General features: G+C 46.0%; 1 protein-coding gene across 1 annotated transcript; it reads right to left on the minus strand.

Annotated features, from left to right (window-relative positions):
* Positions 1-3772: 3772 nt before the first annotated feature.
* Srp68 (signal recognition particle 68) lies at positions 3773-17867 on the minus strand. The gene is made up of 10 exons (XM_089541040.1): positions 17675-17867; positions 16801-16867; positions 15893-16148; positions 14986-15102; positions 13693-13908; positions 11923-12132; positions 9871-10083; positions 7073-7288; positions 5592-5714; positions 3773-4119 (listed from the first exon to the last, which is right to left on the minus strand). The coding sequence occupies exons 1-10, from the start codon at positions 17763-17765 to the stop codon at positions 3889-3891; spliced, it is 1740 nt and encodes a 579-aa protein (XP_089397166.1). The 5' UTR covers positions 17766-17867; the 3' UTR covers positions 3773-3888.

The following is a 17867-nucleotide window of genomic DNA, read 5'->3' on the forward strand; positions in this document are numbered from 1 at the left end:
TTCTCAAACATTTTTGGTGTCACTTTGTGTAATTTTGGGACCCGGCATGAAGGAAGGAAAGCTTAGAAAGAAGCCATTGTTCTCCGAGCTGCACGGCAAAAAGTGTGCCGAAGTTGCACGTTTTCTGATGGACTACTGGGGCTCCTCGGTCCATGGCGGAGCGGAATCGTCTGCATCGCTGGCATGTCCGTCGGCTCCTGGCAACCTGGCGGAACGTGAGATCGTCTGTTTGCCTCTTTGCGGAACGGGCGTGCTGAGACGACAAGCATGATGAGCCAACTGCCATGACGGAGCCCTCATTTCTGGCTTCAAACCATGTTATCTAACGGCCCCTCCTAAATTCTTTCCTTCCTCTAAGGGATCCGGCACCAATCACTTTTTCTCAACAATGGCCCAGCACTTTTGTAGCTATGGCCAAGGGACTCTTTCTAATCAAGTGTGGTTTGGCATGTCAAAATATTTTACTGTGCTTTGTCTTAAGATAGTAACAGGTTCTATTATTTTTCAGAGGAGCCTCTAAATATGGCACTAGTATGACAGTCCCTTGGCCCCTTGTATCCCACTAGTCTTAGACTGAAACATTTTAGTTAGAGGTGGACACAGAAAAGTATTTTTGACATTATGTGCATTTTTTTAAATGAAATTTGGTGCATCATTATAAATGCATTTATTGCATTTGTAGTCACTTGTATTCCTCCTCAGCACAGTAGAGAGATAAGATTCGAGATTAGTTTGAGGAGAAAAGATAACAGGTTGAAGCTGGAGATGAATATCATCCTTTTCACGTACAAACAAGAAATAATATTCCGCTGTAATTTGTTTTTGGCAAGTACAAGAGAATAATTGTGATCATTTGCAAAAAAGTTATTGGGCTTGTTTGGAAGTTTACCGCTCACTTTCCGTAAAGTGTGAGGTTAGCATCATGTTTGATCTATTTGCTTGCTTTGTGTTCCAGTGCTTAGTAAGCAACTTTCGAGTGCAAAATGTCTGGCTGAACTGAAGTGCCAAACTTTGGTCGTTGTGTTCAATGCATGCTCTGCTTTAGGTCTTCTTAAGTAAGCCGGACATAATGAACAATATGAGTTCACTTGTGAACAAGTTTTCCGTGACAAACATTCTGCCTGTACTTTCTATGGCAGCCTGGTTTATGCGTGTGCCTACCTCACTACTCTTTTAGGTGTGTTTCTTGGTTTTTTTTCTTTGTTGGGGAGAGGAAATCGTGGTCCAAAGGCTTTGTATTTACATATCTCCTTTTCTGTACTTTTTTTTTTACATGTTTGTGTGAACAGAACCATTGCTGTTACTCTTTCGAGACATCGAGTGTTCCACTGCTACTATGCCCCTTAAAGGTGCACTGAAGAGGATTCTGAACATGTCTTTTTGCCGCGGGAACTCGATCCACACGTTCCTTGCATTCTTAGAAACAGTGACTTATTGCCCTGTGTGGCCGATTTCCCCAATTAAAACGAATTAACGTCCGGCTCCCGCCTTTTTTTTTAATTCTGCCTCGTACGGAGGGCGGAGTCGACCAACGCGTGGAGCGCCTTTCACCCAATCCCGTGGAGGCTTTGCTTTCGCTTTATTTTGTTTTTTAGGTTTCCATTAATAAATAGTTTCATTCGCAGGTAATATAGCCGCAAAATAAGCCCGAAGAAATAAAAATACGCGCGGACTATTTGCTACTACGGACTACTACGTATTACTCCGCCGATGGCAGAGCGGCAAGCCACCACGGGACTGGGTGAAAGGCGCTCCACGCGTTGGTCGACTCCGCCCACCGTACGAGGCAGAATTTAAAAAAAAAAAAAAAGGTGGGAGCCGGACGTTAATTCGATTTAATTGAGGAAATCGGCCACACAGGGCAGTAAATCGCAGTTTCTAAGAAAGCTCGGAATGTGTAGATCGAGTTCCCGCGGCAAAAAGACAAGTTCAGATTCCTCTTCAGTGCACCTTTAAGCTTTAAAAGAGGGCAAGGGAGAAATAGTCGGGAGATCAAGCACCTGTCTTCTTCACTTGTGCAGCAATTTTTCACTGCCAACACAAACCACTAGCCCACATTACTACTTTTTTGAAAATGTAAATGAAATCTTGTTACCAAGCTCTTGATAGTTTCGTACAAATTTCACATTAAAAAAACTCCTTCGTTTTTCAGTCAGCATGAAAAAAATGTCCCTGTTGACAGTTGTGTGCTTCGTCATTTCTGTATTGTCCTTTTCTCACATTTCAAGTGGGCGATGTGACATTGCCCATGCTGTGATACGTTTTGTCCGATGTTCGGCTCAAAGTGTTGTTGTCAGTGGTTACCGCATTTGTTTATTTCTCAATACACTTATACGTTGTTGCATGTCTAGTGTTTAGTTTTTAGCAGAATGTTTTGTGAATTCGTTTAGTCTTGGTCAGTTCATTTAGACAGCCTGCTTATAGGTTCTGTGAAAGGCTGGGTATAGCAGTCAATATTTCAGCTGTTTCTCTCATTTTTAGGAATGACTAGGTGTACATCCTGAAGTGATGCTATTCATGCACAAGTTAAAATGCTCTCAGGTTGTTTCACATCATTCCTATATTTCTTTCACTTTTGTATTTTGGAAGAGCTGTGGGTTGGATCGGTATAGATTGTTTAAAGTGTAATATAATAATAAAATCCTGCGTCCATGCAAACTTTTGCCACTGTAGAACACAAGAAAGTTTGCTGTCTGATTCTGGTTCTTTCCTGTGTAAATGCTGATTGTTTTAATTAGCATGGAAATACATACCACTACTTTGCTGGTAATATGGTAGTTTTCACAAACTATAGGTGGCGCCGTAGTTGGCTTGAGCCAAGATGGCTACCATAAAAAGGACAGAGGACTTTGTCTATGAGCAACCGGTCTGCGCGCATTATCAAGTTTCCTCGATTGCCCAGTTGAGTTGCACTTTTCTATTGAAGGTGAGCTCAGAGTTTTAGCGAAACACTTTGTATTAGTCGACATAAAGCACAGAACCGATTGTCGACCTGTGTCTGCAAATGTCCACCCTACAACCTCAGCCGCGCACGATAGGCGGCCGCCTCCAGGACATTTTTAGCGATGTCCAGAGCGCCGGCTTCGAGTTCCTATACGGTGGGGAAGCCAGGAAAATGCAAGCAAGTCTCAGGAATTGTTACAGGTAAGCAAGGCTTCGCGAAACCATTGCATAACGTTGAAAGCTAAAACAGTTTGCGATGGTTTCGCTTTCAACCGTCGCGTGCTTGTATTTCAGTTTAGCTAGCTGAATCCCAGTAGCATTTACGTGTGGCCGTCATTTCAGTCGAACAAGCAAACGTCCTTGTATATGTAGTACATTTGTGAGATTTGTTGAGAACGCTGCAGCAGTGTACTGCAGATGAAATCAAAGCGCGCAAGTGCTGTTTAGGCTGTGTGCTCGTTTCTTGCTTTTAAAGCAGCTTCGCTTTAGTGCAAGCACCGACCGAGGAAACCAGAACCTGCCGTAAAAATTTGTTACGGAGCTTTCCGTCAAGAATTTTATTCCTTCGACATCATTATTTGAAATGCGAATGGCATAGGCATATTCGTTTATGAGAGATGCTTAGAGATACTATTTAAATGCATATTTCATGCAAGTTTGCTGCAATATCAGCACCGCTCTGTACACACCTCTTACACCTGTCCTGTATTATTTTTTTTCAATGTTTCACCTAAAATTCGCACTGCAATGTTCTGTCTTTTCTTTTTCAATGTTTCACCTAAAATTGGCATTGCAAACAGGACTGCGCAGTGTAATAAACTGAAAGAAGCACGGGGCTTAACATTTTATTCAGGCACAGTGTTTTCAGACACAGAAACTGGCACAAAAACAACAAAGAAATGCCTGAACTGCACAGACATGGGGGGGGGGGGGGGGGGGGGAGGCCTACTTCTTCCAACCTCCCAGCCATCCCTTGACGAAGCCCGTCAGGCCCTGGCCCTTCTTGGTGTCGACAACATCATCGAGTGATGGAAACTCAATGTGGTTGAGGGCGAGGTCAAAGAAGAGCGGTTTGCACGGAATTGGTTCGAACGGCGGAGGGAAAGCTGCTATGCGAGGCTTCGAGGTGGTCAAGCTCTTGTCCTCCAGGTAGGTGTCCAGGCGGTCCACCAGCAACTGAAATCAAGAGACCGGGTAGTCTTTAAAGGCCATAGATATATGAAGCTTACTTAGCCAGGCCAAAGTGCAGGGTTCTGTGTGTCCTAACACGGCATATGTTGATCCAGTTAGGTCCACCGCAAATGCCTAACAAATTTCATGCTGCCGTGACCCACTGCTGTATTGGGAAGTCATATTTTCCAGCAATTAAGCCTCTCTAAAACAGGTCATTTTTTATAACACCCTTCACGACAACCACATTAACAAGGACATGCATGCACCATTACAGTAGCCAACTAATTTTTCGGACTCCAATCATTTTAACTTCGCCGAGGAACTGTCACGCAAATGATGCGAATGTGTACATTTTCATGACCAATATTTCGCACTCTGTGGAGTCCAAAAGTTCTGATTTTTCCATCTAAAATAGACGCCAGCAATACTGTGGAGATCACTTTTCAACTGAAAGTTTATTTTTCATCCTAATATAAATAGATGCAAGCAGGAATCGTCACAACCAACAGGTTCTCCGGCACCGTGAAGGGTGCCATCTTGGATTTAGACGGAGTCAATCGGACGGACTGGCTTGAATAGGCAACTGTCATTGTTGCCACCCGAGAAAATGGCATGCTCTCGCCAAGTCCGAAAAATCGGTCAGCGACTCAGTTATAACAGGACATTTCTCCTCAATAACATCAACATCTACTTCATCAAAACTGTTGTGTACTAAGCTAGCAACTTTAATGTTAGTCTGAGAACTGTTTGAAAGGAACTCTTCTTAACCCTTTGAGGGTCGAATTATTTTGAAGAAAACTTTCCCAGGTGGTCAAATTACTTTATTGCGGATCTTGAATCTACAAAATGTATATAATCGAGAATAAATAGTAAAAAAAAAATTAGGAACAGCACTTTGGTGACAGCATCACTCACAACTGGAAAATGTTCAATAGAATAGAATAGCAACGATGATAAGCAAGCTAAGAGCAGCACCAATAAAGATAGAAATCAACTTTCGCCGCCTCTGCAAAACAGTGCCCACAAAGAGAAAACACGTTTCGCGCGGCTCTGTTGCGATCACGCGGCGAAACCAAAACTACAAAAGGGGTGTTGCCGCAGTCTGTGCCGCCGCGCTAAAGCTAGACATGAGTTCTGCTTATCTCCGTAAGAAGGCAGCACAAAATTCAAACACTTCTTGTAAGTCCTAAGAGGTGGCAGCACCCCCCAGTGAGCACGCATTGTTCTTTTGGCGCAAAATTTCAAACGGAAGATCGAAACCGTACCCGTACGGCAAAGACCCTGCGGGACAGAAAACCGCCGCCGTACATATACGACAAAAACCTTCAAAGGGTTAAGACCCATAGTATTGGCACCAATGAACGCATGACAAAGTGGATGAGGCATAGACTAGCAACATGACATGAAATTCATGCTGAGCTGAACTTGTGAAGAGTTACCGATGCGCTATACATATACAGTGAGCTAGCACTCGCCTGAACTTCCTTGTCTTCAGTAGAGGGCGCCTCAGCTGCTGTACCCAGAATGCTCTGCGCGTGCACAGAGTACTCTTGGCCTTCCAGGATGCCATCCAGCTCCTTCAGCGAAGCCACGGCCTCCTGCATTGAGCCATTATTGCGGGTTAAACTAATCGCTGGCCAAACTGCATGAAGACAAATGTCCAGAAGTGTATTCTTCCACGCAAGCATGCATTCTGCAGCCACACTTTCAGGCATTGTTCATGCGCCAACTCCTCCCCTCTGGTATTAAACAAAACCGTGGTTGTCTCTCTTGCAAATGTGCAAAAGTGGTGAGGGTAAGTTTCACGGCAACTGAAGCAAAGCATCGTGCGACTTAAAGGGACAGTGAGGAGAGCTCTATTAATATTTCGTTCATAGCGAAATCCGATAGTTCAGCATATTAGGGCTCTGTTGCCACTTGGCCGGCAGCGAAAGATGCATTTATTTCTAAGAAATTTTGATTCGAAGTTGAAAAGTTTTTCCCGCTGCTCTGATTCAAACTTGGGATTCTCTTATGACGGCACAGGACTAAGCGACGTGAAACATGACGTGCACATGATGTAACGCAGACTCCGTGATTTCTGACGGCTAGCAGAGCGGCCTAGCAGCAGCCGAAAAGAAAGCTACCGCCGGCCGCACGTTGAAGACATCTATCGGCTACCGTCGCTTCGTTTACATTTGCACCGACCGGTGTTTTGCCAGCGTTACGATGGATCCCGTTCTCGAAGTTGTCAACGAAGTTCTCGCAAATAGACACCTTTAGCATACCGTGTACCTTGTTACCGTTAGCAGAATACCGGCAGCCCGCCTAGCGCCGATGAGCAGGCGCTGATTGGACCCGATGGTGCAGGCGCGCGCGTAGCTGCCAGGGACGTGGCGCCATCTGGCGACTTCGAGGAGATTTGCGCATGCATTGGCTGCGCCTCAGTGATTTGTGGCTTCTCATGTCCCAGTGTTACTAGAAGCATTGGTTCTAGCAACACTGTTTTGTCCTATGACGTCATCACGCTTGTACTTGCGAGTTTGGCCTGTGGCGGCGATACGTGTATTTTGGTTCTTGCTCTTTTCTACGTTACAAGAGCTTTGTTGTCAGTATGAGTGGCGTTTTTGTAATCAGGAGCCGATATTCTGTCGATACAAGTCAACTTCAATTTCTCCTCAGTGTCTCTTTAACAGGGCTCCATGTTGCAAGTTTCTGGTCTCATGAAGAAAAAAACATGTCATCAAGCAGCATGCTGCTTATTCTTCTAAGGCCACTACAGGGAGTCCAGATAAGAGAATTTCAAACACTTAAAAAGTCCCCTCACTCAAACCTAAAAAGAAAAGTTTCTCCAGAGGAAGAGACAAATCTACACACACTAAGCTATCAACACAGTTCATCAATACATACAGCGCACAACACTGAATACAATTCAACAGAGAACACAACATGTCAGTACACGCAACACTGCACTCACATCAGTGAGGTGAGAAGAGGCAGCGAGTGCCTGCTGAACGTAATCGCGTCCGCGCCGATAAAGCGCCATGGCCTCAGGGTAGCGGCCGGCTGCGGCCAGCGTCTGCCCGATGCGGTGCACTCGGTGCGCCTTGTAGAGCAGCAGCTCCGCCTGGACCTGCTCCGCAAAGTCCGAGCCCTCTTCCACGCCCGGCAGCTGCAGCATCTCGCCCAGGCACTGGATTAAAGAAGGCACCATTGAGCACAGCGGGCAGTTAGTGTACTGGTCTTGCAAGAATACTTTGTCCCTCTGCCAGTGCTGTTTTTTAGTGTGAAAGCACTACGTCATTAGCAAAGCTGAAAAACCCGAAGTATGTGTGAAGCCTCCACCTTTGACCTTGACCTCTGACCGTTGACCATGAACTTCGACCTTGATCTTTAAGGGGGGACGAGGGTCTTAAAACTAACTTCTTTATTTATGGCTAGAATCTCATGAAATTTTGCACACAGATGTATTTTTCTCTTCCGATTCCAAATATGTAATCATAATTGAGCTGCTGGTCTTAGATCTTACAAAGTCTAGAATGTTATTAGGTAATCTCTTACGCAGCTTTAGTGAACTTTCTCACTGCATTTTGTTGCTTTTATTTACATCAATTGATAGCCAGAGACTTCTCATACCCGGCGACATTCTTCGTTTTTCTCTAAAGGCATGTCATCCTGATAATACTATGTCAAGAGTAAAAGGTTGCAGTATTTGTCACTGCAACTCGTTAAGCTAATTAAGTCTAAACAAAAAAATAAGAATGTCATCGGGTATGGGAACTCTCTGGCTATCAATTCATGTAAATGAAAGCAACAAAATGCAATGAGAAAGTTCATTAAAGCTGCGTAAGAAATTACCTAATTATACTCTAGAATTTAAGGGGGGACACTGGTCTTGAAAAAAAAAATTTTTATTAATGAAGTCACAGTTGCGAAATCTTCAGGGAATATGTATTTTTGTGTGCTGATTCTAAATATGTCATTTAATTTCATGCAAAACAATTTCTTGAGCACTTATGCACTTTTTATGCCAGTATTTTGCGGAGAGTTTTGAAGAAAATTTGCTGCGGGAAACTCACTGAAATGTATGCCATTGGGTTCTCTTGACACCAAGGAATGCAATAAGGGTGAAATTGTCTTCCTGCCTATCATAAAACTCAAGTTATAGGGTTTTGAAGTTGTCGCTTCAGAAATGAGAAGGAAAGTGTGTATTCCTGTTTCTGAAGTGGCAGCTTCAGTACCCTATTACTCAAGTTCTATGAGAGCCAGGATGATAATTTTACCCTTATTGTATTCCTTAATGTCAAGAGAACCCAATGGCATACATTTCAGCGAGTTTCCTGCAGCAAATTTTCTTCAAAACTCTCCGCAAAATACTTGCATAAAAAGTGCATAAGTGCTCAAGGAATTGTTTTACATGAGCACTTATGCACTTTTTATGCAAGTATTTTACATGTGGCCGCCGCGGTGGCTCAGCGGTTATGGTGCTCGGCTGCTGGCCCGAAAGACGCGGGTTCGATCCCGGCCGCGGCGGCTAGAATTTCTTTGGAGGAGAAATTCTAGAGGCTCGTGTACTGTGCGATGTCAGTGCACGTTAAAGAACCCCAGGTGGTCGAAATTTCCGGAGCCCTTCACTACGGCGTCTCTCATAGCCTTAGTCGCTTTGGGACGTTAAACCCCATAAACCAAACCAAACCAATTGTTTTACATGAAATTAAATGACATTTCTAGAATCAGTGCACAAAAATACATGTGCCCTGAAAATTTCATCACTATGACTAAATTAATAAAATTTTCTTTTCAAGACCAGTGTCCCCCCTTAAGACAACTTTTGATCTACAACCACCAGCTTAATTGTGACTATATTTTTGAAATCAGAAGAGAGAAACACATATGTGTACAAAATTTCATCAGATTCTAGCCACAAATAAAAAGGTCACTTTTAAGACCCTCGTCCCCCCTTAATGCGGTTGTCTTTGAGGCAGTGTTGCCTCATGTGCTTTCACATGTTCTACTCGGCTTAATTACATTGAAACCCTATGTTTTTTTTTTAACGAGGATTTTTTTCATAGCGACAACTCACATTGCAATCTGTGGACACCCAGCTTCAGACTGATTAAAGTCGGATACAACTGAAGTCTGCAGTGAAGCTCCGCCCACATTCAGCCTTCGCGCACAGAATTCCTCCACTTCGAAAAAGTAGTCCGCTGCTTAAAAGCTTCTTGTTGTGTAAAAAAGAAGCTTATGACAAGAAAAAAATTATGAGCTCTAGAATTTTTCATTCGTTGTTCGTTTATGGGGTTTAACATCCCAAAGCGACTAAGGCTATGAGAGACGCCGTAGTGGAGGGCTCCGAAAATTTCGACCACATGGGGTTCTTTAACGTGCACTGACATCGCACAGTACACGGGCCTCTAGAATTTCTCCTCCAAAGAAATTGAACCGCCGCGGCCGGGATCGAACCCGCGTCTTTCGGGTCAGCAGCCGAGCACCATAACCACTGAGCCACCGCGGCGGCTAGCTCTAGAATTTTTATACACGGATTGTTTGATATAGTCAAACATTGAAAAGCTGATTTTGTTTACAGTTGCGACTGGCCAGCGGAGTAATAGAGGATGCCACGGACCGCGGCCCAGTGTTAGCAACCGCTGTTTTTTTAAGTTGTATCCTACTATATAGTGTGCTAAATATCGGGCAACATGGGGCTTGGTCAGTTTTCACAACTGACACGACCAAAAGAACCCTATGCTGACTGAAGGGGCACTCGTTCCCCACCTGGACGATGATCTCGTAGGGCCGCACAAGGTCCTGGGGCTTGCGTGGGCCCGACTCGTTTTGCTCCAGCTGGCGGATGAGGAGCAGGTTGCGCTCAACCGTGGTGCGCTGGCGCAGGTACACCAGGTACGAGTGCAGCAGCTGCAGCGAGGACACTGGTCCCTTGCCGGGGGCACCACCGCCCCCTTCCACACGCAGGTCCTCGCGGAGGAGCTGTTGAGACAACGGACAGCGTCGAAAGACAGTACTGTGAGCACAGCAGCAGCAACAGCCCAAGCAGAACAGGTAATCGGCCCAATATTTGAAATGTACTGGCAAAAACCAGTCCTACAAAGGACCACAGTGTATGGATGGCCCGGTATTGGAAATATATAGGGCCCGGTATTGGAAATATATAGGGCACAATATTGGAAACGTACCAGGATGGCCCAATATTGGGAAATGTACTGGCAACGACCGGTCCTACAAAGGACCACAGTGTATGGATGGCCCGGTATTGGAAATATATAGGGCCCAATATTAGAAACGTACCAGGATGGCCCAATATTGGGAAATGTACTGGCAAAGACCAGTCCTACAAAGGACCATAGTGTATGGATGGCCCGGTATTGTAAATATATAGGGCCCAATATTGGAAACGTACCAGGATGGCCCAATATTGGGAAATGTACTGGCAAAGACCAGTCCTACAAAGGACCATAGTGTATGGATGGCCCGGTATTGGAAATATATAGGGCCCAATATTGGAAACATACCAGGATGGCCCAATATTGGGAAATGTACTGGCAAAGACCGGTCCTACAAAGGACCACAGTGTATGGATGGCCCGGTATTGGAAATTTATAGGGCCCAATATTGGAAATGTACCGGCAAAGACCGGTCCTACAAAGGACCACAGTGAAACCATCCATTGAAAATGAATGGCCCAGTATTGGAAATGTATTGGCAAAGACCGGTCCAACAAAGGGACACAGTGAAACCATCCATTTCCAATACTGGGCCGATTACTTGTACTCCTTGGGAGGGGCACCCAGTGCAATGCTGCACTCAAGATGATGCCAGCTGCATTTGATAGCACTGATAAAGATTTAAAGGGCAACTGAAGCGGTTTTAGAATTTGATGAGTTTTAACATTGCCGAATGTGCAAAATGTGTAGGTAAAGCCTGCAAAATCGTTTTGCTCTAGCATTTGAAATGGTGGCGTAATCGCCGAATAAAGTCGTCTTCGGCGTTCCGCTTCTCTGAAGTGCACAGCGGCGGGCAGAGGCCCCGATAATGACGTCACATATGATGGCACTACGTTTCCAGTGAACAAATGATTATTCCACGGAACAAAACCGACGCCATCAAAGGTGAAGCTAACGATGCATTGTTTGGTGCCATCTGACGACGCACAGCAGCATGCAGGCGTAAGCAGCGGACATCTGAAATTTCGGCAACAATGACGTCACTGTCGAGTTTCCTTGCACTCCTCCAAAGCAATGAGGAAAAGCCTAAATATTGTCGCAGTTTTAATCAACGATTATGTCACCATTTTAAATGCTAGTGCAAAAATACTTTGCATGTTTTATCTAGAAGGTTGATAGATTCGAATTCTTGAATAATCTTGAATTCTCAAAAAAACGTTTCAGCTTCCCTTTAATGATTTGACGACTTTCCTGTAATATTCATTTGCTCCTGGCTGCCCCACTCACACATGATAAAGAGTATCTTGAAACTTGGGAAAAACCCACCTAGGTGCAAATAATTTCACAAGGACACAAAAAGAGACGAGCAGACAATGGACAAGTGCCATATGGTGCCTGTCCGTTGTCTCCTTGTCTCTTTTTGTGTCCTTGTGAAATTATTTGCGCCTAGGTGGGTTTTTCCCAAGTTTCAAGATGCAAAACCAACTAGCTTGTCAACATGCCTTACTGATGATAAAGACTAGCTGCCCTGAGAGTCAACAGCTTACGTTCAAGTCCAATAGGCAGGGCGTTATAAAATTATTAGTAAAAGTGAGCAATGCATATTTGCAGTGACTATGAGAAAGATGACAAGAACTGCACACACCTGCAGGGCATCCTTGCAGTCGAACAGCAGCCGCTCGTGGACGGCGATCTTGGCCTCGATGTCGGGGGCCTGGGCCAGCTCCCGTGGGGCCTCCTGGGCGGCCAGCAGGAAGAGGCGCACCTTCTCGTGGCGCACGGGCACCGTGCGGCCCAGCCAGGTCACCTCCGACAGGCTGCTCGCCTGTTTCTCCCGGGCCTGCTCAATGAGGTGCTGCAAAGGCACCACAGGGGAAAGGCACCTCCTTCAGCCACCACCTTCTTGCAAGAAACAATGCCAAAAACTTAACAAAAAAAATTGGCAGTGGCTTAGCTCTGGTTAAGCCTGGATATACAAGCGAAAAGCTGCAGTTATGCTTTGGTTGACGTCATGGCTGTCGCAGTTCGCGCACAATGCACTGGGAGCACCACGATAGCGGTGTAGGCATGCGTAGCAACTGTGGTAAACATGCGGCTGCAACGGAAGGGCAAACGGTGGCGAGGAGGCGGCGCGCAGTAGCCAACTCCCTCGCTACCACTTCTGGGTCTTCTTTTCTTCCTTCCATGGTGAATGTCTGCGCCTCTTCTACAGCCGCCGCCGCCGCTCACACGTTCTCGCAACGCCTGGCGAAAGAACCTTCTCCTCTTGGGACGGTGGCGGCGACCGCGCGGCAGCTGCGAGGGGTAAAACAGTGGCGAGGAGGAGAAGTGGCGAAGTAGCGCACGCCACGGCGGAGCCAAGGCGTGGCTCACGCGAAGCGGTGTTGACGAGCCTAGTGAAGCTTTTCGCTTCAAAAGATATCTTGTGCAGTGCACCAACTGTCACGGGGAACAGTTTATTCCATTTATAGTGTGTGAATGAAGGTAGAATAACAGGACGAGGTAGGAAGAGAGAAAAAAATTGTTACTTAGAAATCTGTGTTCTGACAGTGAAAGCGCTCAAAAAGACAAGGACGACAGAAAAGGAGAGACATACAAAGCGCTTTGTATGTCTCTCCTTTTCTGTCGTCCTTGTCTTTTTGAGCGCTTTCACTTTCAGAACGGAAAACGAACTCGCCCACTCACTTCCATTAGAAATTTGTGACATCACACTTTACATCATCAATTGAGCCATTTCGGCCTGAAAGGCGACTTTCTTCACTTAACTGTGAGTTGGCCAGTCAGAAGAGTTGTTTTTCGTGCCGAACAAACCAGAAGGATAACTGTGAAGGGTTCGACTGTGCAACTGTCCTGAGGTTTAAAATTCCCAGCCGTTCTGTTCATAATGTTCTTAACAGAGCAAAAATTTTCAAGGGCTCCAGAAATGTTCCAAGGGTTTCAACGGACCACAAATGCCCATTTGAAAGGTCCCTCTTTTGAAAAATGTCCATATGGCTGCTGACCCGAAAGACGCGGGTTCGCTCCCGGCTGCAGTGGTCGAATTTTGATGGAGGCGAAATTCTAGAGGCTCGTGTACTGTGTGATGTCAGTGCACGTTAAAGAACCCCAGGTAGTCGAAATTTCTGGAGCCCTTCACTACGGCGTTCCTCATAGCCTGAGGTAGCTTTGGGACGTTAAACCCCACAAACCAAACATTTCCCCGAGCCTCTCACAATCATCTGACTGGCTCGCATAAAAAATTCATCACACTTAACCCCAAAATGCAGGCGTCTGATAATCTTTAGATGTTAGGACATGCTGCACGGTTACTGCTGGCCATGGTAACGCCTCTTGAGAACATTCACAAGAGATTTTAAAAACTGAGCAAAGAGCGTTCATGCAAATTCGAGTGGAAAGAAAAAAGGGTCATTCTCACGTCCAGCTCAGTGCCGGCCATGGTGACGTTGCCCTGGAGACGCATGCGCTTGAGGTCCGAGATGGCCGTCTCGTCGCCGATGTTGTAGGCGCAGTAGCGCAGGCTTGGACTGAGCTCGTCCACGCGCTGCTGGTACAGGGCGCGCTGTCCTTCACCCAGGGCCTGTGCCAGCTTCTCATAGATGGTCTGTGCCTTGCTGAAGCTCTCCATGGCCTCCTTCAGGGTTACAAGGGGGGCAAAAGAAAGAGAAAAATGCTGCACGTCAGGCCTACCGAATGCTCCACGAAAATGTGGTTTGTAATAATCACTGGTATGCTCCTGCAAATCTGAGTAAAAAATGAGTTTATGGCTACCAATTCTGTGAAACGCGACATTCTGCGACAGCAGTTAACGAGATCCCCTCCGCTGCGCAAAGAGCATGCCACAAATCCAAGGAGTGGTGGTCGACACGCAAGTTATAGTTCGCACTACTGCGCCCAGAGGGCGCCATAGATCCAGACTTGGCGCCTGGCCAACTCGGCTGCTCAGCTTGCCTTTTCTCCTTGCCTCACACTCGTCAATTTTTCTACACCAGTGCCACCTACACCACAGAACCACGAAAAACGCCCTTAAAGGAGTATAAGAACCAAGTTTTTGGCTGCGTGTTCTCTGCTTTGTAATGATGCACAAGACAGTAGTATACATAGATCACTACGTGATATTCGTATAGATCATTTATGATCGAACTTCTTTTCTCACCTTTTTCAGTTTCAACAGCTGAGCGATGGCTATGATGTCAAATATGATGTCACACAGTATGGGTCATACAAGGCATGAAAAGAACTGCGATATAATCACTGCTTCGTCATTTTAGTAAAGCAAAAAGTTGGGCTAGTTGGTGCTCTTGTCCTGTCCGTTCTCCCTGTGTTTTGCGTGCTTTTCTGTGCGCCGTTTTTAGATGGTTCGTCATTTTAACTTACTACAACGCTGAAGCCAGCCTGCCTCAAGAGCCGGAACCAGAACAAGTACAGAAGCAATGATTCCATCGCAGCTTTTTTTCATGTCTCACATGACCTAGTATACTGGCCTTTAGCGACATAGCCATTGCTCAGGTGTTGAAACCGAAACAAAACTGAGACGAAATTCAATTTTAAATCATTCAGCAGTCGTAGGTAAATACCACGTGGTGGTCCATGCATACGAACGTCTTAGACATCACTACGAAGAAAAAAACATGCGATCAAAACTTGGTGTCTATACTCCTATAAGTACTGTTGTACTAAAACTGTAGTTGGACTTTGCCACGACGCTCACCTTCCACTGCTGCAGCTCGGTGGAGAGGGTTCCCTCCAGGTAGGCACAGTAGGCTTGGGCTTCGAGCTTGCAGCGGGCATCGCATCGCGGTGATGCCGTGCACAGCACCTCCAGAGCCTGTAGCCATAAGATCATATTTGATAAAAAAACCATTTCTTCCATTGGCCACAAACCTGCAGTGCTTGAGAGGTAATCTCAAGAGACACGACAGATAAGCTTCAACATTCTTCCAGGCTTCCGTCTAAGTAACACCGCTCTTTCACTTTGCAAGTTTGGTTTATGGCGTGTAACGTCCCAAAGCGACTCAGGCTATGAGGGACGCCGTAGTGAAGGGCTCCGAAAATTTCGACCACCTGGGGCTCTTTGACGTGTACTGACATCGCACAGTACATGAGCCTCTAGAATTTCGCCTCCACCGAAATTCGACCGCCGCGGCCGAGATCAAACCCGCGTCTTTTGGGTCAGCAGCCGAGCACCATAACCACCGCGGCAGCTTACTTTGTAAGTGTGGCACAGAACATCTGATATGAACTTATTACCACACCTTTCACCAAACGTAAAAGTTCAGCATGTTATTCAATGAATCTTCCAGAGCCCTTTCAAAATTACTCTGAATGTGGGACGTTACACATTCCTGAAATTCTCAAGTATTGCTGTAAAAGTAAAAGACACTTCTCCCAGTCAACAAAGAGGTATACACCGAGAAAAACAAAAGACTAGCAAAAAGACATTGCACAGAGCCCATTACATTGCTACTCCTTCAAAATATTACAATGTAAACGAAACAGGGAATTAAAAACTGGAAGGTGGATGACATGGCGCACTGGTCTGTTGAAGCCCCGCGTTCCACTTGGCATGTCTAGTTTCATCCATGCAGGCACTCGGGAAGTCATCCGCCTCAAGTCACCTGAGCATGCTTGACGGCCTTGCGCAGGCGGCCAAACAGGTGGAAGCGCTTGCGAGGCTCAGTGTTGGCCTCCTGACGAAGCTGCATGGCATGGGCCCAGGCCCTCTCACACTGCACCACGATCATGAGAATGTAGCGGGGGTCTCCACCCGTCAGCAGTTCCTCGGTCACCTCGCGCCCCTGGTACCGGTGCTTGTTACCCTGCAGGAAGTGCAGGGACTTTCGCAGGCGACGCAGTCGCCGACTGCAGTAGCCCCTGCATGAAGAGACGTTTATAGACATCACATAAACATCATCATCATCTGACGCTAGTATGGACGTTCACTGCACAGCAAAGAAGACCTCTGCAAATAACCGCCAATTAGTTGCCGCTAATCTAACCTTCTTTACCAGAGTTTTGAGAATGCAAAAGATATATGAGCAATTTCACGAAACAAGCCACCCAATCCATGTCAATTTCCGACAGTGCTATGCCACTACTGATTATGCCATCCTTCAATTTGCACCTAGTCAGTCACATTCACAGGCTCCTGGTTATCTGCTATGCACAATATACATCACGACTAAGTTCATTTCTTCAATACGTGCACCAACAGTGTATTAAGAATCGTGCGACAGCTTTCCGAATTTGTAAAATGACAAAACCTAACCTTTTTGGCAAGCAATTGCACAATGCAATGGGTATGCGAGCAGTTTCATGAAGCAGTACAGATAGGAGTGCTTTATTTTGTCAAGTATTCCTCAATCGTTTTACATAAGAAAAATAGACTAAACTTTCTGGCCGAATCCTCTTTAGAGGCCATAGGCCACTTCAGTTCTACACATTATGGATCTGTAATTGGTAGCCCAACAGGGAATCCTTGACATACATTTTTACAGAGACAACCGCCACTAAACTGGTTTTATACCTGTAGCGCTGATAGTCTCCATGCCTGAGACCATGCTTCTGTTGAGCATCCTTTATCATCTGTAGGACTGCAACCATGCAGTGGTTAAGGAAAGCCACTTGCAATAGGTTTGCAATAGGCTTGCAATAGTCCACACCCAGTGCACTTGAGACTGAAAGGTAAATAACCACACACGTAGGTACTGGGCATTTCAGTAGGAGGAACCAATCTTTCACCTTCATCTGTACTGCTCCTGGGCAAATTATTCAACTTAAAACAGCGGCGGGAGTATGGACGGGCAGGGAAGGGAGGAGAGGGGTGCGAAATTATTAATAACAGGAGATTTAGAAAGGTCTGAGGATTAGTTTCGCATTAAGTTCTAATGCAAACATTCTAATGCTCGGTTATGCCTCAGGTCACTTCGGAAACGTTGTTACGAATTTATTCATTTGTCGTAGCCCCATCCTCAAGACGAAGCAACACAACCGCTTCTAATATGGGGACGATATCTCCCTTATCACGGTAAGTTTCTAAAACTTCTGCGCTAGCAAGTGCGCAACTGTGACGAGCTACAGTAATGACCACTAGATGACATCGTGCAACTGAGGTTTCGGTTTTCAACACAGTCAGCCGGGTGCTCCATTTAAGTGCCAACATATGGCTTGCGGTACAGCGTCTTCGGAACGCCGGCTATCCGCGACACTCTGCTGCCTATGCGGTGCGTCAGTGAAACGCGTGAGCGTTGTGAAAATCTGATCAGCTGACCAGATCGAATGCATCGAACGGCGCGTTAAGCTTCAGTTTCAAGCCGGCATGGGGGAAAATCGCCACGTTGAGGTTTCCCCGAGAGGGACACTTGTCACATCAGAGAAATACACCGGCGTTTCAAGGATACTCTCGAGGGTAAGCACGGTCTTCGGAGGTTCCTCGGCTGGCTTGACTTCACTGGGTTGGTCCCCCGGCGCTTTTTCGACTTCGGCGGGCATTGTGTCGGTCTTTAAAAACTCCGAGAGGGCACACACTCCGCGTATTTTTGACCGCACTCGGGAGGAAGTAGCGTGACCTACTTATCCTTGTAGCACTGCCAG

This window comes from Amblyomma mixtum, chromosome 4, assembly GCF_055824585.1.
Source record: "Amblyomma mixtum isolate Tamu chromosome 4, ASM5582458v1, whole genome shotgun sequence".
In the NCBI taxonomy this organism is placed as follows: Eukaryota; Metazoa; Arthropoda; class Arachnida; order Ixodida; family Ixodidae; genus Amblyomma; species Amblyomma mixtum.